Raw genomic sequence first — 27,324 nt, 5'->3', positions numbered from 1 at the left:
TAAGGAAACTGCTTTTGCCAAATGCATTTAGATTGCCCAGGTTCATTCTTACAATGAATTATTCACTTTACAGCCGTAGGAAAAATACAAAGTTCTATGCAAGACATATTTCTTTGCCGCAGTAATTATGATGAGTGTAGTGTTAGATTAATTAGAGAATGAATGAGGAGCAGAGAATTATGATCAAAGAAATCCGGATCTAAGGATTTGCTTTAAATGTTGCTTAATCCATGGAATATCACATCTTGTGCCCCTGGAAACATTGAATGAGAAGGAGCGTTTCACAGGCATCCAAAGAAAAGAATGACTGGAGACTGACAGGTAGCACAAAGCAAAGAGTCGGAGCAGTACAGACATACAAGAAGCCTTTATTTCAGTTTGCTATCCTAACAACAAATGGATTTGCCGGACGACACCACTTTGTCAGTGAATGTTAGCACAGGACGAGTGGTATTGATGCCCCGTATTGGTTATACTATAATAGCAATTATCATGGCAACATCTTGTACTTTATCAGTCATTTTGAATACCACTGTTATTGTAGTAACTATCAAGTACAAACAGCTTCGTCAGCCCATCAACTATTCCCTGGTCAATCTAGCTATAGCAGACCTTGGAGCGGCCTTGCTGGGAGGAAGCCTGAATGTAGAAACAAATGCTGTTGGTTATTACAACCTGGGTAGAGCTGGCTGCGTCACTGAAGGTTTTGCTATGGCATTCTTTGGTGAGTACACATGCAAAGTTGCTTTGTTGCATTAGAGAATTAGAAAAGAGCCACTGAATTGCTCTTGAGCAAGAAGTTCCTCATTGTGCAGTAGAAAGAGTCTGAGATTTCAGCAGAATTCTAGCAGTGCTAGAATTCAGCAATCAATGCTGCTCGATTCTTTACATGTCTCTATAGTAAGGGCTATACTTATATTTATGTATGTGTTTAGGTCTTGCACAAATGTCATCTTTTTTAATAGATGGAATGATGATTAAAAAGAACATTACAGCTGCCTTGGCTTTGCAAAACAGTGAAGTCCACAAAAGCATGTCAATGGAAGACTTTTGCAGACTTTGCTACTGCATCTGTTGGTGTTTCACCCTAAAAAGCAAGTTTCCCCTTTGCTTTGTTTTGCATTATCGAAGAAACAGGAATAATGTTGTCTTTATGTACCTTCATATGTGGCAGTTGTTTAACAGACCATTTATTCTAGAATATTATTGGAGTATTCTCACAGTTTTTCATAGCACACTGTCTGTTTGCAAGGAGTCCTGATTTTCTGGTTCCTATCTTTGTTAAACCACTGTTCCCATTTTTTTTCTTTACAGTACATGAGGGTGCACAATATACAACTGGACTGTTCAGAATTTATTTCCCTCCTCCGGGCTTTTCTCTGAATGGGAGAAGGGATAGATCCATCTTGGTTTTGGGTATATGCATGTAAATACAAGCATCAAAAGCTACTGATTTGGATTCAAATGTAGTTCTATTTAGAACAGACCCACTGAAATCAATGGAACTTAAGTCAGGTTAACCCACTGCATGTCCATCCATTTATGCTGCTGATCCAGATAGTAACTATACATGAAATTATATATACATAATAATTATAAGGGCGTATAGCCATCCCAAGACGCCAGTAGATGGACAGTCTATAAAAGCTTTAAATAAGTAAATAAGTAAATAAATAAATAAATAAATAGGGAGAAGTACACAATAGTCTATAATTGGCTATGTAATGGGATACCTTAAAAAGATGTTGGGACAGGTGTTTGTTCCCATGACAAATTGGCAGTTTCCTGAATATCACAGTTTCCTTTGCAGTCCACTTTGTATTATTTTTTACAACATAAAAGTGTAGCAGATTGAATGCTAGCCTGCCGAAACAAAACATGCTAGAGCATTTAGTCATATTAGTTTTTCTCCATTTTTCAAACAAAACAAAGCAAAACCAGTGCACCAAAATTCTGTTAAATAGGCTAATTTTAACCAATCCTCCTCTATTATAACCTTACTCATCCTCTACCAAAGCCAATCTCTCCACCATCTTTGTAAAATAGTAATATTTTAAGATTACATAGGCTGGGATCCAGAATCAGTCATATTTATGGTACAGCCATTAAAATCAATGGGTTTTTAGTATTGAGAAACTTAAGTCACACTGATTTCAGCAGATGTTCACTCAGTATGACAAGGCCTGGATCCAACCCATAGCATTTTTCCTGAAGGCTCAAAGCACTTCAAATGCCATCTTTCAGCAAATGTAGCAAAGATATCATTAAAAGTGATGTATTAATTATGGAATTAATTCCTCTCACATTTTATTAAAATGTCATTTTTAAAAGCCTGTAATACTAGAGGCCTCTCAGTGAAATCATGGCTCATATTACATGTTCTTAAGACTGCCAAAACAAAGAGATCAAGAGCCAATGTGGCACAGTGGTTAGAGCATTGGGCTGGGACTTACAAGAACTGGGTTCTAGTCCCCACTTGTCCATGAAGTTCACTGAGTGATTTTGAGTCAGTCACTTACTCTCAGCCTAACCTACCTCACAGGGTTGTTGCTGTGAGGATAAAATAGGGTGGAAGAGGATATGTAAGTCATTTTGAGTTCCTTGGGAGAGGAATACAAGGCAGAGTATAAATATAATAGATCAATAATAATAAACATAGGTTTCAATCAACAAGACAACACAATGACTCAGTCCACAGGTAATGGCAAATTGTGAGTTAATTAACCCATGATTTACCACGTAGGAGCAAGTGTGCATGTTATCTCTGACATGCTGCTCTCTCCTACTTTCATTTTATAACCCAAATTCCTCCCAGCCATAGCTTGACATCTGAACATGGACCCTTTCAGTTGTTAAGAGGTTAAACAACTCAGTGTTAACCTAGTAACAAATCAACCCAGAATTTACTGTTTAATGCAAACTAATTCTATGGGTCCAGAGTTACTCATGTGTAGAGTAGAGTCACTGAAACCAACTGAATCTAAGCAACATCCTGTTGGTTTCAATGTTTTTAAGCATCATTACACATGGATCCAGACTAGGTGTTTAAAGAATATTCCATCTTCAAGTGAACATGTTTCTATGCCTATCCTATACTGAGCAAGATGTGTTCATGTTTTTCAAATGCTGCATTTCTTCTCAAACATTTTGTGACTTTTTGAGATGAAATGGCATCTGCTACATTGTCAATAATTCTATGCTTCTCATCAGAGAACTCAGCTGAAATAATTGCCAAACTAGAAAGCATATATTCAGTTAGCTGTTGCAACACCAAGGGCTATCGCTTAAAAAGAAAACCAGGGATTTCTCTGTGTACAAAAGATGTTTTTACAATAATGGAGCATTTCTTGAGAACAATTGTGACAGAAACCCAGCTTCAGGCAAAAAAATCAAAAATAGCAGCTATAGTATGTTTCAGAAAAGAAATGTAAAGGTTTTTTCCCATAGTGATGTTTGAAATATGAAAGATACTTGACATGTGAAAAGCACTAGATGAAACTCCCTTAGATGGAAGTGACCCCAAGCTGAAAACAGTTGCTTTGAGAAGCATTTCTGAAGAGTAATTTCTTCAGTGTAGACTGTGAGATGAAGTTAGCTTTGCAAGCTACCATGAAAATGGAGGCAAGATTCCCAGAAACTAGAAGTTCAAACTAAGTGGCCAATAAGCCACCTGGTAGACCGTAGGAATGCTGTACACATAATATATCTTGACCATAACAAAACTTTTGACAGAGTGTCTCATGATATTCTGATTAACAAACTAGCTAAAAGTTTGGAACAACTATCAGGTAGATTCACAGTTGGCTACAGAATGTGACAAATAGTGCTTATCAACAGCATCTCAAACTGGGAAGCAGTAGCAAGTAGGATACCACAGGATTCAGTCCTGGCCCCAGTGCTCTTCAACATTTTCATTAATGATTTGGATGAGGAAGTGCAGGGAGTGATTATCAGATTTCCAGATGATGCAAAACTGGGTGGGATAGCTAATAGTCTGGAAGACAGAAACAAGATTCAAGAGGATCTTGATAGGTTGGAGCACTCAGCTGAAAACAAGAGAATGACATTCAGTAGGAACAAATACCAAGTCATAGGAAAAAGAAACCAAATGCATAATTACAAGATAGGGAATTCTTGACTCAAAATACTACAGGCAAGAAAGATCATGGAATTGTTGTAGATCACAAGCAGAATTGGAGTTAACAATGGGATATGGCTGCAAAAAAGGCAAATGCTCTTTTGGCTTCATTAAGAGAAGTCTCACTTCCGAATCATGTGAAATACTAGCATGTTTCCACCAGCACTAGTTAGGCCTCATCTTGAGTATTCCTTCAAGTTCTGGGCGCCACAAAAACTGTGGGAAGCCACTGCCAGTCAGTATCTACAGTATAGCAGGTCTTTTTTAGTATAAGGCATAAAATGATATGCTTGTATAACACTAGCACTGTGCTACTTTTAGTGGTTGCCACTCATGCATTTCCAGCCCACAAAGTGTGGGGATTGGCCTTTGAAGTCCTAAATGGTTTGAGGCCATGTTATTTGGATGACTGCCTCTACACCTATGCATCTACCCACCCTCTAAGAGATGCCTCAGTAGCCCTGCTGACACGACCAACAGTGAGGACAAATTAGGCTGGCAGGCATAAAAGACAGAACCTTCACTAAACTGGCCCAGATTGTTTGCACTCTATTCTAAATGAAATAGATATGGTACCATGATTGTAGGCCATTAAACAGGCTTTGAAGAACAGTTCTTCACAGTACCCTGCATCTTTCCTACTCTTTTCCAAGATTCTTAGTGCTCAGGGTGGAAATGTGCAAGACACTTTTCTACGGAAGCTGTCAAGGCACAGCCTTCCTTTTTATTAACAGGAGAAATGACAGGGCTATCCTGGACTTTTTTTCTTTTGAGAAAGACATATGCATATGTATATACGTATATATTTGCCAAAAAAACCCCTCATCAGCCTTGCCCAGTTCTGTCCATAGAGAGTTTCCACTTCTCTACTTCATTAGCACCACCAGGACATTGAGAGGAATCAGGTCCAACAAAAAAAAGAAATAAACACAGACAGAATCAGAGGATCTTGCTACAAAGGTAGTGATTCACTGGCTACTGCCTTTTGCAAGTGACAGTTACTCCACTCTGCCAGTTGGGCATCAATGCAATGGCTGCCAGTTGAGGTCTCTTCAGCATAGGTGACTGAGGGTTCCTGATCTTAGCCCTGTTGCCTTTCAACACACATAGAAAACTGGTCTGTCCAGAGAAAAGGTAGAATAAAACCTCTCTACACCCCCACCCCACTGACTAATAATAAATCATTCAGTCTCTCCCTCTGCACTCTCATGTAGTCTGAAGTAATATGGCCCAGATGCACCTTCAGTGTTCTACTACATACAATGAGAACAAGGCTTCTTCCTTGCAGCCTAGCTTACTTCATAGGATTCTTGCAAGAATAACATGGGGCTATGTAAAGGGAAGGAGGGAGGGAGGACAGTAAACAAGCATGATTAATAAAGTACCACAAAAGATTAAACTTTGGCCATCTCTATTTAAAAGATTTATATGGATGCTGCCAACCCGTGCCACAGTCTCCTCACAATTCCCTCCGAGCTTGCCTGAGACCTCACAATAGCTGAGGGAATAACATTTCCCAGTAATGATTCATTGTTCTCTGTATTTTGGGATGGGTTGCTTTTGAATGAGTTGCTCTTGAATGGGTTGCTCTAAGGCCCGTTAGATTTATAAAAGACTACTGGTAGCTGATGGAAATGCCCCAAATCAGTTTGTTGTTATGGGTCAACACAGTTCCCTGCTGTTTTGGATGAGTACCTGCACTTCAAAATATACCACATCACACCAACAACCTAACCCTCTGACATGATAAATTTTAGGTGCCAGAAGGCATGGCTTTTTTGCAAAAGACTAACATGGCTACTCCTCTGAAAACTATAGCATCCAATATACATTTCAACCAAATACTTTATCTCTACAATGCATATTTTCTCTTTTATCTTCCACCTGCTCCCTTTCTTAAAAATCAGTTCTTATTGCCATGAATCCTTATTGCCTGCTAACACCATCTTTTTATGATGTAATAATTAGAATGTAGTTCAATATTCATGCAGAAGCTTAACAAGAAATTTTATAACCTCATTTATATTACTTGCGTTCCATTGTTCTGGTTTATATGGGTTGTCCTTAAAGGATCCTCATTCTTATACCGCTTACTTGTGAGTGAAAATTGCAGTTTTCAGCACATTTACAGTCCTTTTTTTCTTTTGGATACGTTAGGAGATGACAGTAAAATTGTGATGCAGAATAAGAAATGGCACTTTGCTAGCTTATGTGCTCCAAATGCATAATTTTATATACAAGAAAGAAATTAAGCTGGTATTTGTAATTAAAATTAAGGAGAGAAACAAAAACATGTATCTATTTTTTACAGAAGAGTTTGCTTGATTCCAAATGAAGTTCTATTGCAAATCTCTGTGGATGTTCTGCTCAGTCATCCATTTGAGAAGAACATCAGAATCCTGGGTCCATCCTATTTCTAGCTGTTGCCAGTTCAATTTTTCCAGGAAGTCAATAGCAGGGCACAAATGCAACATTTCCCCACCTACCTCCAGAACTAATGTTCAGTCATAGTGCGCCAGTATGCATGACGTGCCAGGTTACCCATTGGTTATTTAACCAAGGATGAGACATAAGGCACGGCAGGACCCAAGTTGAATATACGAGTGGGATTGCAGCATACCGTCTGAACCTTGCCATTAAAGGTTAAAGAACCATTCAACAAATTAAGTTCTTTAATTTTCAATCCCTTTCCTAATTTGTTTTTGTTGCCTTAAGGTCAACTTACATTTGTTTAATCAAAGAATGTTGCTCCTTTTTGTTTTACTCATTTGGCTAAGACTTCTGCTCTTTTAAAGGTAGGCTTTTTGCCTGATACAGCCTCTTTGACTCTCCCTGTTAATTATGCTGGCATTCCCTTGGACTTAGCATTATTTAAGCTGTGATATATATTTTGTTTACGCTTCTATAATGATGATGTTTAAATAGCCTACAGGCCTTCTGAAGAAGCTGTATTTCCCTGGTTCTCTTTTCTAACTTTCTGTTCCTCATTAATCCCCCCATTTATGAAAAAAAAATCTCCTTAAAATTACATTTGACCATGTTGGACAACTTCTAATTTGAACATACAGTATACCCCCATGAAGTTGCGGTTCAGCGTTCGCGGCCTCATGGAATTTCATGGAATTTTCCGTGCGGCAGCATGCTCACAAGGACATCGGTTTCTCTGAGCGAGTCCAAGCTGATCTCCTTGCGAGTAAGCCTTGCTCGCAAGGAGATTGGTTTGGACTCAGAGAAAACAATCTCTGCGCACGCTCGCCCCTGCCCCTCACACACGTGCGCCCACCCCCCCCCCGGCCCAGCCCAGCCCAGCCCAGCCCACGCCCCCTGCCTGCACCGCCTTGGCGGCCGGCACCCATCACTGGTACCAAATTCGTGGTTTTTCAAAATTCACAGGTGCTCTAGGAACGTAACCCCTGCAAATTTCGGGGGACTACTGTATAGAATCAGTTAGAAAAGTCTGAGTTAAGAACAACCCCTACTTATGAATGAGCATACCTGGAAGTCCTGCCTCATCCTTAAGTAGCAAGCAGGCAGTGAAAAACTCATGAAAAACTACCATACCCAAGCCAGGGTGTTTTGGATCACATGGAGTCAGTGCTGCCTTCTGTGATTTTGTACTGTATTTGGTTTGTAACCATGCCTCCAACAGCAGTTCCATCTCTGTCATCATCCACTTCATGTTAGTTTTTATGTTACCTCAAGAAGTGTTGACCTTTAATCATTTTTTTATTATTTTTTCTATCTTTCTATCTAAACTGTTTTAAGAACTGTGCTGAATACCTACATACATACAGATTGCTTCACTCTCTCTTCAGTACCAGTAGTTGCTTTATTATTACTATATTATTATCATTATTTAAATGCTGTATTACGTTTAAGATATTTAGTGTATATGGAGGTGTTTCTTAAGTGTTTTATATGCTTTTTATATACGTGATCTGACTTCTACACAAATTCAATTTAAAGATAATATCAGGAATGGAACTAATTCTTAACCTGGGGCCAGGTGTATTGGACATTCACACTGAGGCCCATTTCTGATAACACCTGCATCCCACTGACCACTCTGGGTAGTTCACGGGTCATCTCCCCTCTACTCAGTTTCAGGACAAGCCTCACAATGAACTGGCATGTCCCACAGGCAAAGATATTGGCGCAATTAGGTGGTGCTGTTTTCCTCCCACTATCAGTATCCCCTGCAGATGAGGGAAGGTAATTCAAAGCTATTGTAGGGCAGTGCAAATTCCTTATGCTGGCCCTCTGGAAAAATAGAGATTTAAATAAATCTGAATTAAGAAGAAATTCAAACAGGGGCAGTGCAGTGGCATTTACCCTTTTTTCAATATTAAGAAAATATTACAAGCAACGAATAACCTCGTCTTTTTCTGCAATTGCAGGCATCGTGGCTTTGTGCACCATAGCAGTGATAGCTGTTGATCGTGCAATTGTGGTTGGCAAGCCAATGGGAACACTTACCTTTACCACCAGGAAAGCCATGATTGGTGTTGCGGCTTCCTGGATCTGGTCTCTTGTCTGGAATACGCCTCCTCTTTTTGGTTGGGGAGGATACCAGATGGAAGGCGTCATGACCTCCTGTGCTCCGGATTGGTACAACAGTGACCCTATTAATGTTTCCTACATTGTCTGCTACTTTCTGTTCTGCTTTACAATTCCATTTGTTATGATTTTGGTTTCCTATGGATATCTGCTTTGGACTCTGCGCCAGGTAGAGCTGCTTTCCATAGTTTTGCTTAACTGGTTGAAGTATTGTAGCACAACAATTTTAAACAGAAACCAGAGAATCTGGTAAGAGGTCAGTTAAAATGTGATAATTTGTTCAATATACAGTCTTGTAAACCATTTTGTGTAAACATAGAGGTAGTTTACGTTGGATTTCATGATCATCCAAGAAACATGAGACCATAACCTGAAGTTTGGCAAAGCTGGTGCAGACCAACATGCTTAGACAGAAGGAAGTTCTACAGCTTCCAGCATTCTGCAGCCAGCATGGCTAAATGGTGAATACCAGGAATTATAGGGCCTTTTCTGCCTAACCATATAGAGGTCTGCACTCTTAATTATGTATCTGTAACTTAACCTTAGAAAGGGGGCTGCTTTTTCCATGCAGAAGAATCATGTGTATGTAACTATACATACACATGTATGTATAAGTGATGGGACGGCATACAAATACTCTAAATAAATAAATAAATAATGACATAATTGTGAACTGGCAGCTTATTGATAATAGTTGCAGCAAAAGAGGAAAAAGTTATCCAGTCGCCACCCCTGGCTCCATATGTTAAACACTGTGAAAGTTTCTGTGACTGAGATAGATCTCTGGGGGACCTAGTCAGCCCTCTAACCAGGGTGGAACAAATGGGTGCACTGCCCTCCCCCAGAGTTGTGGTTCCCTCTCCCTAGGATTTTTTTTTCCTGAAAATTGTCTTTTAATTTGTGACATGGCAGACAATTACTACCTCCATTTAAAAAACGACTGCTTGTTTTAACCAGAGCAATTTAAGTCTGGGACCCTCTGAAAATTTCAGTGAAGGCTGCGCAGGTGTACAAGAAAAGCATCTTTTCTTGTACACTTCCCACCCCACAAGGGTGGATTTTTCATTATCACAATTGCCTTATCATTACTTAAGTGATCCTGAAAAAGAAAGCAAAAATGTTGTAAGCCGCCCCGAGGCTTCGGCGAATGGGGCGGCATAAAAATGTTTTAATAAATAAATAAATAAATAATAAAAACCTGACGGTTGAGCAGTTAAATATTAGAGCTTAATCTTAGGAGCCAGATTTGGACTCCATGCCTTACTCTGCTTTTCAGTTTTGGTTGTGTTATATACCCAACCAACACTAAAGGAGGAGGCTCGATTGCCTGCAGTAAGAAGAGTTTACATTGCCAGTATTATGATGAGTTGTATTGAACTGGGTGCTTTTTGCTAAAGGGTTTGCTAAAGAGCTAACTTAGAGTGATCCGAAAAAAATTCTTCCCCAAGTTACTCTTTAAAGCACTCAATATACTCACAAGTGTAGTAGCTATTTTTTCTTGAATACTTGATGACAAAGGATTAAAATAGCCCTAAAGGAATAGAAGCACTGCTGTGCACACTACAGCTGTCTGGCTGGCTGGCTGGCCAGCTAGGCTGCAATGCAGGCCTAATTTCTGATTTTCCCCATGCGTATACCTCAGCATGAGGCATTTTGGGGATTTCTGGACTGAAAAATCAATAGCAACCGGTAAAAAAGAAGAAAAACATACTGCTTTCTACACTTGCTTTCCCATCACTTAGTCCTTTATATAGTATTCAGTTACAAAGTTTTCCCTTGATTGTCTAGCAGGAAGGCAAAGGACAGCTAGAGATGTGGCTACCCCATCTAAAGAGGCAGGTCGTTTAAGAACGAGACCCTAGTTCTGTTTTAAAGTACTCACATTACCCAGGCAGTAAATGAGTCCTGCAAGCTGAGAAAAGCCACACGTTACATGGGAACTGGCTCTGGAAAGAAGTCCTGCATTTTATTTGCAAGGGACATCTACTGTTTCAAAACCAGAACAGCAGAATAAATTATGTGCTTATTATTTTATTTCATTTGCATACCACCAAATAGCCAAGGACAATTAGCAATTTCCATAATTGGAAAACTGTTAACTCTTTGCTTCTCTTTAACATTCAGCTCCCCGCCCCCCCCCCCCAATCTTCTGCCTTCCCTATGTATTCGATTATGCTTCCCACCCTTTCTAAGGATGGAGAAGTGGTACTCCAACACACCTGAAGGGCCTCAGATTGTGCTCTGACCTATGCAAAGCAGCTCATTCACTCACATTTATCAGATACATATTCTGTCTACAACTTTGAATTACTGCTAGGGTCTGTTTGGACTGAAAACACAGACAGAAAAACAAAAACAAGAGGTGCAAGAGGAATGTATCTGTTGCTCAAGCAACTTGCATCAGGAAAGTGACTGAGGTTATCCTGTGCCTTAACAGCTTTCCTCATGTCACTGCTTGTAAGTACAAGTGCAGACTCTATGTCTTTGTTAATTTTTTGGAAGAGAGAATATCACCCAGTGTGTGCATGTCCCCATCATATACTGTGGTTTATGTTTTAGAAGCTTGGATGAGTCAAATTCTCATATATCACAAGGCTTTTTCAGCCAAAATACCTTCAAACGAACTCAAACTGTTGTGATTTTTTTTAAAGGCAGACACCTTCACTCAGCATTTGGAATGCTCACAACATTCAGAGACATTCAGCTCAACCAGCTGGTGTTAGGTGCATCCCTACCTCCACCAGGCCCCTCTCCACACTCGCGGATTGCAGGGATCTCCTATGAGATCCTTGCTTCTGCCTCCTTTAATACCTGTTCAGTCTGCATATTTGTAAATTAACAGATTACTGCAACAGCATCAGGCTGACCTGAACTCTTCACTGTTCAGGGGAGGAGCAGCATATGAAACAATACATCCTTGAGCACTTCTACATAAGTTGTCATACCATTATTTTACACAGAATGAAATATAATCACGTTGATGTGTGTTATATTTTTGACAGCTATCTAATGTGCTATTTTTAACCAGGTTGCTAAAGTTGGAGTAGCACAACGAGGTTCAACAACAAAAGCGGAAACTCAAGTGGCATGGATGGTAATAGTAATGGTTATGGCTTTTCTGATCTGCTGGCTTCCTTACGCAACTTTTGCCTTGGTGGTTGTGGGTAATCCTGAGATCTATATTAATCCTATTATAGCCACTGTTCCCATGTACATGGCAAAAACCAGCACTTTCTATAATCCAATCATCTACATTTTTATGAACAAGCAGGTGAGTTTAAACTCAGTATGATCTGTAAAACATGGGAATAAAACATTTATATATTGCTTAGTATCCTCTGAGAATCTTAAAAAATGATCAAGCAACACACACCATCTCTACCCCACTTCTGCCCTTCAAAATGTCTCTCTTGCTCTCTCTCCTCTGAAAAAAACTGCAAAATAAGTTGCTCTGAATATTTCTTCTCTGTTATGTGAGTGGCAGCATTTCCCTGTTTATAGCTGACCTGGACTGTAATTCCCATCACCTCTAGTCATTTGCTATGTGGGCAGTGCCTGATGAGAACTGTAGTCCAAAACATCTAGAGAGCACCAGGCTGGGGAATGCTGGTGTACACAGCACATGGCACCTATCTGTAGGTCTGGTCTTTGGTAAGCACATGGAATTTTTTGCCTTGCTTAAACATGTAGCCATGCACAAACATATTTGTAACAGGCTTACAGGGATCATGCAACTCATTACAAGAATGAAACCATTCTCTTACCAAGAATTTTGTATGTGCCTTGATGTGCTTTTTTGACTGCATGACAAAGAGCAATTATGCCTTGCTCTCCCTTTACTAGTCAGGCAGCAAATCAAGGAATACAAAAATACAAAATATCAGGTACAATGCTCTTTTGCTGGTTTGTTAGAGGGTTATTTTAATGCTGCTTGCTATGTGAAAAATTCTTTGCTGTGCTGCCACCTTGTGACTATATTATAATGATACTAAATAACAAAAATAATAAATGAGGCATAGATCCCTTGCATATTAGGTATTCATTTCAACAGAAATTATATTAACACTCAATTTTAATCCACTGTCATACAAAAATATTTTTGAAATTACTTTCATCCATGTCTAAAATAATTTATATTGCTCTACAACTTGGCATTAGTTCTGACTCAAAGGAGGTAATATTCATTGCTTAGAAACATATTGTCAAAGAATTATCTTCACTAGTAAACACATACAAATAAATTAACAAGAAGCCTAGAGACAAATAACTGTCTGTTTCACTCAGCACGTGAAATTCAATTAAACTTAGGCTTTTTGGTAGCATTGTCCTAAGTGACAATAAAAAGTTACAAAAGAGGTCCCAAAGCTGCCATGACAACTTCTCCTGCCTAGATATAAGAGTCTAGATAAAAGACCATACGAAAAGCCATGGAGGGTCAGACTGAAAGCCCATCCAGTCTAGCATGCTGTTCACACACTAGCCATCCAACATGTTGAGTAGTCATTGATAATTGTTCATGAATGTGCCTCATCCCATTTTAAAGCCATCTAAGCCATCTAGGCAGCCAATGCTACATCTTCGAGTAAATTCCATCATTTAAGAAATATTTGCTTTTCTCTGAAATTTCCCAGCTTCATTGGATGAATGATTCCTGCTCTGTTCTAGTATTATAAGAGAGTGAGAAACTGATTTTAGCCAAACTGCCCCTTTACTAGCTGCCTTGGCATCCCCTTGTCTATAAAATATACCCGCTCCTGACCTGAGGCATTTGATTAGACCAGCCTTCCCTGACTTGGTGGCCTTCAGAGGCATTTGAACCGCAACTTCAAGAATTGCCATCCAGCACAGGCATAGCGCAGGAATTCTGGGTGTTGCAGTCCAAATGTGTCTGGAAGGCACAAGGCTGGGGAAGGCTGGCATTAGACCCATCCTGTCTTATTTCCAGAGGAGGGGCAGTTTCCTGGCCTTTTGCCCTCTAGGCCTCATTCTCCATCAACTTTTGCTTCAGGTTCCTTGTTTTCTGTCCACTGCTGCTCAGAACCTTTCCCCATTAGCCTCTCTGTCCATGAGCTTTCCAGGAGTAGGTAGCATTAGAAGCTTCACTCTATGTAAGTACAACACGATCTAGACACTAGTATTGTAACTTCACCTCTAAAACAGTGCAACAAAACAATTCTACAAACTGCTTTCATTATGGGTTCCAACACTTTGGCTTTAGTGCCATATGAAACAGTTGCCAGATTTTTATGACAATGTTAAGGTGAAGTGTAGGGAAAGGTACTTAAGTAGATTGTGGCCAACTCTTTCACTAGGTTTGTTCATATCCTTTTAACAACAAACTGACACAAATTAAGCAGGCAAAGGCCTTTCCTTGAATGAAGAGAAAGTGGTAGGAAAAGTTTTATTTACATGTAGGATAGGAATCCATTGGAAGAGAGTCAGTAATTTGTTTTCAAATGGTTAAGTATACCAAACATACACAATATCTTGCAGCAATAATAAATGTAATAAACACATGGGGGAAAGATAAATAAAACTTTAACATATACTTGAATTTGGCATAAGCCAAATGTAAAAATTTATACCTTTTCTTTCCAGTTCCGCAATTGTCTTATTAGGTGTCTTCTGTGTGGAAGAAATCCATGTGCTTCTGAGCAAGCAGAGGAAGACGATCTAGAAGTTTCTACAGTTGTTCCCCCTTCCTCTTCCAAACGTGGCAAAGTTTCTCCTATGTAGAACACCATTCAATAGTGTTTTGAATGGTTTACACCATGATGCTACTCATGTTTACTCAGAAATCAGTTCCACTGTGTTTAGTGAAGCTTATTGCCTAGTTAAATGTGTTTAAAGTGCTCCATTTGTTGACTTTTGTAAAATCTGGTGTCCTATTAGCTTTCTTCGCTGAGTGCTTACATTGCTACTGTTCTTTCTGGAAGATGGTGTTTTATAGTGTACAGAACATCCTGGAAATAATTATTGTGTCTGATATTGCTGGAACTATTATTTTCCCACCTTTCAGTTTGTAAGGTACCAGGATTACAAAACAAGGAAACAAAAAGCCAAAAGTAACTGTCAAGAACAGATAGAAATCAAATGTAGATAGAGCCCAACATGAAGGGAGGAAGGGATCAGGTCAAATGCAAGGAATAAGAGCCCATAAGCATTAAAGATTACAATTAATTACTAAAAAGCCCAACAGAATAAAGTTAATGCAGTAGCTGTGGGGATGAGAGAGGAAGAACCACAGAGAGAAACAGGCCAGGCTTTGGCTGCCACTTACTCAGAAGGCCTAACCTACCACTGATCTGATGCCTTTACTTCAGCTGGTCACAGGATATGGAATGTAATCTGTGCATTGCCAAATCAATCAATCTTTATTGTGTGATCAATCTCCCATAAAAACAGAACAAATGTAATAAACATTACCAAAAATGTAATTATCTGGTTCAACAGCTTGACATACTTGTTATGTCCCTGTATCTGTATATGTAACATTGTATATGCCTAGGATCCTCCATGTACAGATTTAAACTGTTATGTGTACCCCACAAGCTGGGGACAACAAGCCTACTAGCATTTGCATCAAATGTGCATAGACCACATATGTAGCACAGTACTCATTCCAGGCCCATCTCTCCATATAAAACCTCCAGCCCAATATCTAGCCACTATAAATAATAGATTTTTGATGTGGTAGCAGCTTTTTATAGACATCTATATAGCTAGAGTGAAAGAGTGCCACTGCTGAATTTATGAGCAGGGGGATGAACAGAAAATAATACCTATAATTGTATGGCACACTTTTTAAATTAAACAGTTAGAAAAAGACCTGGGAAATGTCACCACTTTTCTGGAATTATTTCTGAAAATAGCAAAAATTATTTTTGTTCAGAGAACTGCCTAGTTTCTACACTTTAATCCCATTCCTCTTTATTCTTTTTTTCCATTTTGTTTATCATTCATTGAATTCTTTTAGCTCACCTGTTACATCTGAGTTGAGGAACCTGTGGTCATCCAGCAGTGGTTAGACTTCATTTCCCATTTCCCTTCATTTCCCAGCTAGTGTGGCCAGTGGTTAAAGATGATGGGATGTATGAGTCAACAACATCTGCAGGGCCAGAAGTTCTCCCCTCCTATATTATGTCTGTAAGACAAATAAGTGGGGGAATGCTACTTTGGTGAAATTTCTAGTAGTCTCCCTACTCTAGACTTTTTCTAATACCTTTCTCAATGGGGTAACTTCCAGGCCGATTAATTCTGCTTTGACAATGATTTCATCACCTAACCCTTCTATGGCACCATCTGCAGCTCACCATTTGAGATGTAAGGCATTGTACTGTTTGCCTTCCAGGTATACTGTTTGTTCTTTCCTGCTTTCCAGCCCCAGACACCCTTTAGGACTTCCTGTTCTCATCCTCATACAAAAAAAGTTACAGTTGAGGAAAGATGATTGGCTGAGCAAGCAAAGAGAAGATTTCATAACTGTTGCCATGCCGACACTAGGCAATGATACATTAAGCACAGTCCTATGGGAAGGCCAAGCAAATGTGTTTAGGGTTGTAGTCTTGTAGCCTGATCCTAGAGAAATAACTAAGCCCATAGAATTAAATGGGTTTAGGCCCACCTAGCTCTACAGAGCAGTAGACTGCAAATATCTTGAGAATAAGAATGCCAGCTGCCAAAGACTTTGTTAATCATCCCAGGATCTTTGCATTCAGAGGCTGGAGCAAGAGGAATTTACTTTTACACAGACTGAAGTATGCCCAAGATCACGATTTTCAAAGGGCTTAGGGCTGGCCAACTCTCCAGTATGTGGCTGCAATGTATAGCAAATTCAGTTGAAAACTATGGCCTTAGGTTCCTCTGACTACATGAAATCAGACTGGAAGTAGAAAAGTGGAGACCATTTCAAAGGGCCCTGGTTGCTGGGCCTTTAATAGTAGTCTTAAGCAATAATAACATACTATCTCCATGTCTACCATTGTAGCTCTTAGCCTGCAAAGAGCTATTTCTCCAATCTGCAGGAACTGGTGAACTCAGAAGATATGATTGGAGATTATTATTTAAGAGGCCTTTGGAGGTCATCGTAAGAGCAGGGCCAGTGTCTAGGGCCAGCATGGCCGAGCATGTGTTGAGGGTTCACACCTTATCAGCAGTCTGTTGACAACAGTCCTCTGGAGTCACTTCTTTTTTTTCCTACTGCAACTCATCCAGACAAGAGAGGTGGTAAGAAGTAGATGCCATTGCTCATTTGCTCACTGTCTCACTGCCTGTCAAGCAAGCAAGTGGTGGTAGTAACGAGCAAGAGGATGAGGCATAATAGTAGCTGGTGACAAAGGGACTGAAAAGATCCCTTTGGGGAGGAAAGAGGACACCTTGAGGGTGTCTTGCCCAAAGATCTCCCAAAACCTGGATCTGTTGTGAACTGTTTAGCAGCAGAATTTCATGCACCAAAACTGGCATGGACTAAAGTTCCATTATTGCCCTGTGCAAATGATGGCACTCTTACATCTTATGTCTATAGGTCTCAAACATTTAATATGTGTATTCCTGAGTTGTTGTAGAGATAATCAACTGCAAGTTTAGCAAAACTAAGATACTGGTCTCTTTTAGATGCATTTATGAATGTGTCTGTCATGAACATTGGCTTTGTCCCTATGGAGATAAAGTAAGCACACCTTTGGGATGTTTGGTTGTTTGCTTTAATGTAACCTTCACAGTGAAGAATGTAATAGATTGCTTACTCCTCTTATGAGCAAATACTTCAGAAGGTCATTTGGAATATTTTCATTTGAAATGGCATTTGGAATATTTTCTGGCTGACATAAATCAGTCAATGACTGTTAGTACCTAAGTGCACCGTCTAAAATGGCTACCCATAACCCTCCAAACTCAGAGGATTATGGGCATCTAATGGAACATGGGAGGCCTGAAGAGGCAAGGATTGTCACTGTGCTTCTCCCACCCTGCAAAATAAATTTCAGCCATCCATGCCTTTCACTCCTGCTCAAGATTGCCCCCACAGTGCTTGTGCACTTGTGATGTTGGAACCACAGCTGGCATATTCGTAACCATGCCAACAGTGGGAGTAGAAGGAAGGCACTGTATGCTCAGAGCCTCAGCCTTGCCCTTAGAGTGCTTTTCCAACCTAGCCTATAGCCTCTAGACAGTGTCTGAAGGTGACAGGGTTGTGCCTTTAGTTCCTTTCTTCTGGAATAAATTCTTGCAAGATACTTTCGCCATCTCCATTGTAGTTCTTCATGTGTTTTAGATTGTATGTTTATCCATATGTATGCTTAAAAATGCTAAATTGTTTGGTAAAATCCTAATGGTCTTTCTGTCATCAAAAAGACAGCCAGCCAAATTGTTTCAGCATAGCCTTCCTAAACCTGGCATCCTCTAGAAGGGTTTGACTACAGCTCCCATAGTTAGCATGTTTTCATTCAGCTCATATTAGAACATCAAAAGAGCTTTTTTGGATCAGACCAAGAGTCCATCTAGGACAGTCTTCTGTTCACACAGTGGCCCACTATCTGCCCATGGGAAACCCACAAGGACAATTGCAACAGCACCTCCTTCTCCAGCAACTTCTGCACATAGTCACACTGCCTCTGACTGTGGATATAGCACAAGAGACATCAGGACTAGTAGCCATTATCCTGCATGCATTTGTCTTATCTCCTTTTAAAGTTGTCCAAATTGGTGGCCATCAATGGTGGAAATAAATCACAGTTTATGCACTGTGTGAAGGATTTTCTTTTACCTCTCCTGAATTTGCCACTGTTTAACTTCATCTTGTGTCACAGTTTTCTATGTGAGGGAGAAAACTATCTCCCTATCCACTTTCTTGACACTGTGCATAATACTGCACATGTCTCTCATATATCTCCTAGCTTACCTTTTTTTCTAAGCTGAACAACCCCAGATGTTGCAACCTTTCCTCATCAGGGGGTTGCTCCAGTCACTTGTTTATTTTAGATGCTCCTTTTTTCCACTTTTTCTAACTGTACAATATTCCATTTTAGGTGCTACAACTAAAACTGTACAAAGTATTCTGACTGTGATCACACTATAGATTTGTGTAAGGCGAGTATGATATTGATCCCATGGTCAGAGTACATCATTTCAGATGAGGTATTATGTGTACCGCTCATAGTATTGCCATTTCCAGGTGACATCAAGGGCCTTGTCATTGTGGTCCTCTCTGAACTGCTCAGAATAACAATTCTGTAGGAAGTACAGCACTGCTAAGTATCATTGGTTCATCCCAGGTAGGAATGATTTCAGTTCTGGGTACACATTGCTTATCTACAGGTGTGAATTTTAGCCTTGGAACAGTTAGGCAGTAGCAGAGAGCAAGTGTTTACTATATAACCACACTAAATGTTCCCCCACACATATACTTCCCATTGGCCATGGGAGGATAAGGGGATACTATATACACTATTACTATTATTAGCTTAGAGCGCTTCAATTCCTTTCCTATTTCCATTGAAACCTAAGGTTTCTTTCTTGATCAGTCACTGATAGGACAGATCTAGTGAAGCTGGGATTTTTTTTGCCCCACATGCATCACTTAGCATTTGCTTACTGACCCTTATTTGCCATTTTGATACCCATTCTCCCTGGAGAGATCCTTTTGAAATGCTTCGCAAGGCCTTTTAAACTACTTTAAATAGTTTGGTGTCATCAACAAATTTGGCCACTTCACTGCACACTCCTAATCCCAGATCATTGATGAAAGTTGAAAAGCCTTAGGGATCCCTCCATGTTTTGCCTAAACAAGGACATACAGGATTGGACCAGTATCAGAAGGACTGTGTTGGCTCCTGAGCCAAAACAAGCACAAAGAGGCCCACAAGGCAAGGCTATTTGCCTCAGCTTCTGTTCATGTATTTAAAAGCATGGTACAGTTGGGGTACAGTCAACTAGGTATCACAAATACTACTTTTATGATGTTTACTTTAAAGTTTGTATTATTGCTTTTTACCACAAAATGCTTATTCCTCGGGCCAGCACAAACAAACCATTCGATTCTTATAGTCCTGCTTGAGCCATGAATAAAGTGCCTTAAAAAGAGGAAAACTGCATGTGCTCAGAGTATTTTTAGCTTTACCAACAGGTTTTTTTTGGGGGGGGGGGGATCTCTTTACTCTAACGTGAGAAATGTAGAAACCGTTGCGAAACACGGAACGGGGAGGAAAAGAGAAACCCCAGTCCCGAAAACACACGCACACAGCGAGAGGGGCCCTCGAAGAGCTCAGAGACGGGTAACTGGGCTCAACTTCCGCTTCCGTCATTCGTTTCTATGGGTAACTCATACTTCCGTCACAAGGAAGCCGACAAAATAAGGCCCCTAAAAACGAACCGGGAAGTTCCTTCCTCCGAACGACGGGTCGGTGCGGGCCTATCCTGTCCCTATAACGCTGAGGCCAACGGGCCTTCCAAGTGGTTGGAAAGCCGGAGAGGGCGGGGCTAGGGCGGCCTGGCCCTTCATCGAAGGGGAAGTGGGTGATGTACGGGCCGGCCTAGGAGCGCTGAGCCAATGGGGACTGCCCAGCTCCGACTTCCCGGCTGAAGGGGCGGGGCTGGAAGCATACGGCAGGGGTGGGCAGTGCAGTGCTCGCTGGGCGGAGGTGGCGCAGCGATGGTTTACATTTCGAACGGTGAGAGGCAGCGAGTCCGGTGCGGGGAGGAACCCTTTGCACGGGGGGGATCAGGAGAACTGAGGGGGGAGTAGGAGAGCCCCCCAGGTCGGCTCTTTCCCCACGCTCAAGGGGGCTGGTGGGGAGAGATGCCGTAAGGCTGGCGCGCACGCTTGCGCCCTGATCTGTCGGGAAGAATGGCGAGCAGCGTAGCCCGTCGTCGTGGCTACTTCGTCGGCTGCGGCCTCCGCTGCGCCCGGAGACATGTCCTTAAAAGCCACGGAGAGAAGCCTGTTGGTCGTGCGCCACGGCTAAAGCGGGTCAAAAGGCCACTCGTATCTTCGGGTCTGGGGAGAATCACGTTGAAGGGAATGAAGACGCTTCCCTTTGGCGCGGAGGGGAAACGGGGGTGACCGTTGTGGGGAGAACGATTCGTTGGCTGCGATTCAGACGTGCAGGTTGTACCAGTTTGCGCGAGAGTCGCTAAGGACATCTGTTGCTTGTCATGTGTCACTTTTAAACCCCCTCAATATGAGAAAAGTACGCTTAAAATGGAAAGCGCCCGCTGAGCTAATGCAGACTTTACCAAGTTGTGACAAGTAGTCGATGCAGTCAGTTCTCACATTTTCCTGCCTTTCACTTTGACCTTTCATGTCACAGTTCTTTGTGGTGTGAATTCTTAGCCCTCAGAAGACTTGCACCAACCAGCTCTTGCTTCTTCTGAACCATCCTAGTTGAGAGCTGTAATCCTGGGGATGCTGCTTTGGGAGTGAGCTCCAAATATTAAGGAAAATTTTCTAGCATGAAGTTGCACACATTATTTCAGAACTCTTAATGACTGTGTTCATCTACTGTCTAATGTGTGTCAGTTCTCTGGCCTCTGATTATGTCACTCAGTACAAGTCTATCTTCCTTCTATACATTTTAAATAGGACACTTGATCTAAGTATTCATTGATTTGCAGCCTTAGTTCTGTTTCTAGAAGGGATTGCTTTCATTACGATGGCTTTGTGGTAGATGGAGCAGGCTATTTTTGTCACTAATCTACCTAAAACATCCTTTATGATGAGGATTTTATGGAGGTATTAACTTTAGGACTAGAAGGCTGAGAAATCTATTTCTAGTTGCAGATGGATTATGTTGGTGGCTTTGTGCATCTTGTCTGTTGTAAGCACTTCTGACTGATTCTTTTTAAGTAACTGTAACAGTTGGCATCAGCAAAAAATGGGATGCACTAGCAGTATTTGATTAGAAGCAATGCTGACAGCGTTTACCACCCGCTGAGATTTATTTTTCTGTTCCCCCTGAGCTAAAATGAGATCTCCATGGTGGTGGTGGGGTATGTGAATTTTTTCTACAACTGTATGTAGTTATGAAGGAATATCTTCCTTTCATATGTACTTGCCCAGATCTTAAGATCAGCCTTAAAGTCCCTCCTACAGGTGCGCATGCCAAATGAAGTAAAGTTGATGACTACTAAGGAGAAGGTCTCTCTAGTGGTGGTACCCTGGTTGTAAATTTTCTTACTGGAGAGATTCAGGTTGTCTACTCTGTGATCTTTTCATTGCCAGGTGAAGAGCTTTTTATTTTCTTAGGTTCTTTTGTTCTTTACCTTTAAAAGAACTTACTAGTGTGTCTTTAGACTTTTGTATCACTGCTTGCTTTTTTCTTGGTTATTGTTTTGCTTTTATTCTATTTGGAATTTATAGTATGAACAAAGGTTAAACTAGGTTATTATATTTGATGATTTCAAGCTTAGAGACATAATTGTGAGCAATCTCTATTGTAATGCAAATTTTTGGGGTGGACCTGGTTCTGAATGGAGCAGACTCAATGGCTTTATAAGAGACCTCCTCCTGAGAACAAAGCAGCCAGAACTGGTTTGCTTGCATGGGTCAACATAAGTGCCTGCATCTTTGGACCCTCCTTGGGGGCATGGCAATGGGGGATGTAATAATGAGTGTCTGCACTTTAAAATTTACCACTACAGCACTGGGTGTACAAGTATTGGGTACACTGAATCAGCAGGATATGAAGATCAGAATCCATATGGGTATAATAGAAATGGCTGTAGGTCTGATTACTCTTCCTCCAAAAAGACTATTGGGCTCAGCACAGGAAGCCTAATAACTCTGTTGCAAACCCAGCAATATTAGGTGGGGATAAAATTGTTTTCGATGCTTATGCATACTTGTGCATTGACACCATGACTTGAAGACAATTTCTAGACTTGAACAAACCTGGATTGTTACACTTGGATCTTTTGGTAAGTCCCCAGCTTAGAACTACCTGGGTAAATATTGTAATGTCAGGGAAATGCTATTTCCAGTAAGTGCTATCAGGGAAATATATTTTTATGGCCTAGATGTTGGGGATCATAGCTCTAGTTATATGCACCCAAGAGGGCTTTGGATGTCAACTTTTACAAGCAGCAGTTTGCCATATTCCATGAGGTTCCACCTCTCACCCTGGATCTTTCAAAATCTGGTGGAGATACAGTTTGTGGGACTTCTGCTGTTCTGAGCACAAACAAAACTTAGATAGGGCTACGTTCTTGACTGTGCCTAAAGTAAGTCTTTGGATCCTGACCTCTTGTTTTAAACACAGTTTAGGACTATAAATTTCTAATTTGCTGTCTCACTTTCTGAAAGTATGGTTTAGCCTTGCTGTTTTGTATATTGTATATTAAAGGGAAAGGGTACAAATTGGGCTTTAACTTGAAAAATATAGATTTTGGAAAATACTTTCTTATACTTTACATTTATAATTTCTCATATTGTATATTATTGTTCTGAGAAGGCATTTGGGAATATTCTGGTGTCTTACAGGTCAAGTGTTGGATAGCCGGAGTCGGGCTCCATGGAGTTTGTCATCTATAACTGACTTCTTCTGGGGAATAGTAGACTTTGTAGCTATGTTGTAAGTAGAGCTGTTTCCTTGATTAAAATATTGAAGTGTATAGCTTGCCCTTAGGAACAACTGAGGCCTGTCTAGCCTTATTCCAAGGTGTAAGCACAAGTACATATAAAAGGATGCAACCACAACCAGTGTGGAGCACTGGTTAGTGTTGGACTGGGGACCTGCAAAATCTGTGTTCTTGTCCCCACTCAACCACGTGCATGTGTATTTGAAGAAATATGCTTAGGTCTTCTCTGATCTCTGTCATGTGCTGAAAATGCTCCTGAAGGGAAAACATGTGTTCTGTAATGTATCAATATTCAGTAAAATGTACCTTGTAAAAATTGTACATAGTCTTGTAGATATGTTGTTTACTCCTCCATTCTGCAAATGAATGAAGAGCATATCTGAGCAGCTAGGCATTTGTGTCTTCAGGGTACAGTCTGAAAATAATTAAAGGTTTTGTGAAGGATTACATACTAATTAAAATCAGGTTTATTTTAAATGTTAGTGGATTTTCTCAACTTCCATTCAGAAAAAGTTGTACCCTTAAAAACAGACAAGTGAATATATAGCAAAGGTTTTAGAGAAACGCTATTTTAATTTATTTGAGAGTATACTAGAACTGAGCAACATGGTGGACACACTAGTATCCATCAATAACCCCAAGTGTGCTCACATTCAGCATACTTTTCCTTGCCTCTGTTAAAGTTAATGGAGCAAGATTGTTTCATTGACTTAATTTAATAGAGGAGTGGAAAATGATCCTCTGCTGAAAAATGCATGCGAGGCCTTACCACCACCATGAACCTGGTGGCAAAAAGAAAAGAAAAGGAATCTAGAAGAGGAGAAATATTTCAAATAATGTTTTGTGATGATTCTCAGTATAATTTTTCAGAATGTTAAATGTACTTGCAGGCCCCCAGAAGTTGCTTATTCCTCAAATGTATTATTCTAACTGTGCTTGAGCCTCAGTTAATAAGCTGGCACAAATGCATGAATTTTGTGCAAAATTCTAGCCATGCTGAACCACTGGATTTTACAGGATGGGGATAGCATTAAACAAACATTGTCTTTTTTTATTCTAGTTTCCAGAGCATTATTCACCCAGACTTAACAAGGAGAGGCTACACATCTTCCTCCTCTTCAAGATATGACGATGGAAGAGGGTATTTTTTTCACTTTAAATTGGATACTGCACATTGTGTGAAATGCTATTGTCTTAGTTTCAGCCATCCCAAATGATCTTTTCTAAATATTTTGGAGTTCAACTTGCATCAACTCCATTCGGAATGAGCAATGGCCAGGAGTGCTGGGAGTTTTCCAGAACATATGGAAGGCATCGGGTTGAGTGAATCTGCTTCAGATAACAGCCAGACTGTGCAGTGTGTGTTTTGCTGGAACATGTACATATAGATAAATGCTTTGTGTTACATCAGATGGAATGGAAGACCCGTAGGTCTGGATAACATGCCATGTAAAACCCTGTTTTACACATGGTGAGCAAATGGAGCTGGGTTCTCCTGTAGAACCTTCAATGTGAGTTGGGGCCTATGCATGAAAAATGCCCTAACTGCATCTCTTCTTCTCCATCAGCCCTTTTCACAGTAAGCAGAGTAAAAACCACAGGCAGAAATTTTGTTTGTGATTTGGATAGCTCAGAAAACCCAATACTAACTCCAGTGTACCAGATGCATAATCCAGATGTGTAAACCAAACCCTACTTTCTGAGGTATTGGCATCTTCCAAATTAGTTCAATGAGTGCTTTATTTCAAAACTAGCTAGCCATAATCTTCCCACTCTTTTTAAGATGCATCACATTGCAAAGTGATTCTTTTGCTTTCCAGATATGTATACTCATTGTATTAAAGGGGACCTCTGCAAATTTTCTGGAGCCAGACAGTGTAATCCTAGACACGTGTACCTGTACACCCTGCTGAGTTCAGTGGGCCTTTCTCCAAGGAAACAGAGTATGGTTTGCTGTATAAAACGGTTTCTAAGATTTTTAAAATCTTAAAAGAAGTCAGTTTCGCTAATAGCAGAATTTCAGAATTCACTTGAGAATAGATATTGTATGGAAGTCAACAGGAAACTAGAATTCTACACCTTGGGTGATGTATTTGAAGAAATTATTAGACATCTACAGTTTGCAATTGCTTATACAAAGGAACAATTCTTTCAGACTTTAAAATAATTCATTTGAGGCTAATCTGTCATTCTTTTGTTCATTAAGCAAGTTATTATTATTATTATTATTATTATTATTATTATTATTATATATTTCATTTCTAACAACCATCAGCCAAAAAAAGGTTCACTGGATGGTTTGGAAAGTTTTACAGAACAAACTGTGGTTTCCAGCAGATTCTAGCTAGCTTTATTAGATGTATCCTCTGTTCCTTTTAGGCCTCCAGGATTTCCTCGCCGTAGAATGGGTCGAATAAACCACTTTGGAGGCCCAAGTCCCCCTCCAATGGCTGGAGGTGGATGAGGAAGGTAAGCTATCATCTCATACTCCTTACATGTGCCGTCAGGATTCCTTTACTTTAGCTCAAGATAAATGATTATTCTTTTTGCAGTCTCAAGGTGAGAGGTAGATTCATAGTACTGGTAGCAATAAAAATAAACCTTCCACAATTTTAAGTAGATACAGGTCAGGTATGATGCTTTTACTTAATATATGCATTTTCTTTTTCAAAAAGAAGAATGTGTACACTATATATAATACAATTACAGATTAGTGGAAAGATTTATGAATGGAAAGCAAGCATTTTCATGTTTTACTAGTTAGCTTTGTGTTCTTCAGATCTGTAGTATCATAAGGTATCACAAAGTTACAGTCAAATAAGGTGACAGATGAGGAGCCACATTATATATAAAGAAGATATAAATTCTGTATTTTTATTACATTGTGGCTGGGCAGCTTTAAGAGATCTGGGACCATTTTCAACTCTTAGATCCCTCTCCCTCATGGGTTGTATATATAGATGCCAAAATGGGGGAGGGGAATAACAAAATAAAAAGCTGTCTTGAGTGGTTATGAAACACCAAAATCATCAAAATTAGTTTGCAAACAAGCTGATTTGACCCTTTTGGTGCTCCATTGTCACTCTTGTTTTGTTTGGCAAAAATCTTTTATTTGGATTCTGCAAACTTCAGGGAGTGATGGGACCATGATAGGTGGATACATGTTGCCCGCTTCTACTTTACATTATAGTAACATGAATGATAATAGTAGAGTTCAAAGGGCCTGTAAGGTCATCAAGTCCAACCCACTTCTCTGAGTCCACATGTCACCCCTCCAGGTACAGGTCCATGCCATTTCAGCTTAGCAAAGGCAACTTGGCATATTAGCTTGATGTATAGCTTTTTTGCTGTTTGGTTTGTACATTACTGTTACCTTAAGAGCAATATATCAGTGCTAGTATTTCTTTTCAGTGACCATAATTCTTGAGAGCTACTTAGATTTATGCAAGCCCCATGGGGCTTTTAGTATCTGCCTTTGCCAGTTGACACTTCCATGCTGTATCACAAATGACATTTAAAATTCTTGTTTCAAAGGCAATTAGATGGAATGAAGGATATGCACTGCTGTCCAAAGAAAACATGTCAAAAGACCTCACCAGCACCTAGAATTAGTTTGTTCCTTGGACCATAGCCAATGTATACAATACTAACAAAGCTCAAAAAACACTAACAGTCTCACTTTTCTGTTTAGGTAAACGCCTCCTTTAGGAGGCAGGCAACCAGACATACATATTTACAAGACTGAAAGAGCCTGCTGTGGATGAACCAGATCGGTCTGATGGTTGTAAATGTGTTGTCTAAATTATTCACTGCTCTGTGAATTAGCAGAACAATGACGTTATGCTGGGAAATCTGTTTCTAGGGTCCAGTGTAACTGACATGCAGATCTATTAAATTAAAGGCACCTGTTCCCTGTCTGTTTTAAGCCTTTTTGTATAGCTTATAAGAAATATATATGGCTTTGCAAAATAGCAACAGTGATTTTTTAAAAACTGTTTTAAAGGTTCAAACATGTACATGAAAAATTGTTTTAAAAGGGTAACCTTGAAATACATGTA

The 27,324-nt window shown here is 40.1% G+C and overlaps 2 protein-coding genes across 3 annotated transcripts; both read left to right on the top strand.

Moving 5' to 3' along the window:
* The first annotated feature begins 396 nt into the window (after positions 1-396).
* On the top strand, positions 397-14,431 carry LOC123034232 (parapinopsin-like). Its single transcript, XM_044451457.1, has 4 exons — positions 397-724; positions 8,536-8,864; positions 11,724-11,966; positions 14,294-14,431. Exons 1-4 carry the CDS (start codon positions 397-399, stop codon positions 14,429-14,431), a joined length of 1,038 nt encoding a protein of 345 aa, XP_044307392.1.
* Positions 14,432-20,310: 5,879 nt separating this feature from the next.
* SELENOK (selenoprotein K) lies at positions 20,311-25,739 on the top strand. 2 transcript variants are annotated; one of them, XM_044451459.1, is made up of 4 exons: positions 20,311-20,361; positions 23,169-23,259; positions 24,327-24,407; positions 25,646-25,739. In XM_044451459.1, exons 1-4 carry the CDS (start codon positions 20,343-20,345, stop codon positions 25,737-25,739), a joined length of 285 nt encoding a protein of 94 aa, XP_044307394.1. In that variant the 5' UTR covers positions 20,311-20,342. The 2 variants fall into 2 exon arrangements, with proteins under 2 accessions (XP_044307394.1, XP_044307395.1); XM_044451460.1 differs by having other exon boundaries at positions 25,646-25,730.
* The last annotated feature ends 1,585 nt before the right edge of the window (positions 25,740-27,324 follow it).

This window comes from Varanus komodoensis, unplaced genomic scaffold (assembly GCF_004798865.1).
Source record: "Varanus komodoensis strain SLA01 unplaced genomic scaffold, ASM479886v1 scaffold6_2, whole genome shotgun sequence".
Lineage (NCBI taxonomy): Eukaryota > Metazoa > Chordata > Lepidosauria > Squamata > Varanidae > Varanus > Varanus komodoensis.
Note: the sequence above shows the minus strand (reverse complement) of the source record. Positions and strands in the feature narration are given on the sequence as shown.

Bases quoted from the DNA above. Each gene is read 5' to 3' on its own strand.
- LOC123034232 (XM_044451457.1), top strand. From the start codon at position 397: ATGGATTTGCCGGACGACACCACTTTGTCAGTGAATGTTAGCACAGGA. The intron at 725-8,535 runs GTGAGTACACAT...CTGCAATTGCAG, and splicing joins TTTTGCTATGGCATTCTTTG to GCATCGTGGCTTTGTGCACC. The intron at 8,865-11,723 runs GTAGAGCTGCTT...ATTTTTAACCAG, and splicing joins TGCTTTGGACTCTGCGCCAG to GTTGCTAAAGTTGGAGTAGC.
- SELENOK (XM_044451460.1), top strand. The intron at 23,260-24,326 runs GTAAGTAGAGCT...TTTTTATTCTAG, and splicing joins GTAGACTTTGTAGCTATGTT to TTTCCAGAGCATTATTCACC. The intron at 24,408-25,645 runs GTATTTTTTTCA...TGTTCCTTTTAG, and splicing joins AGATATGACGATGGAAGAGG to GCCTCCAGGATTTCCTCGCC.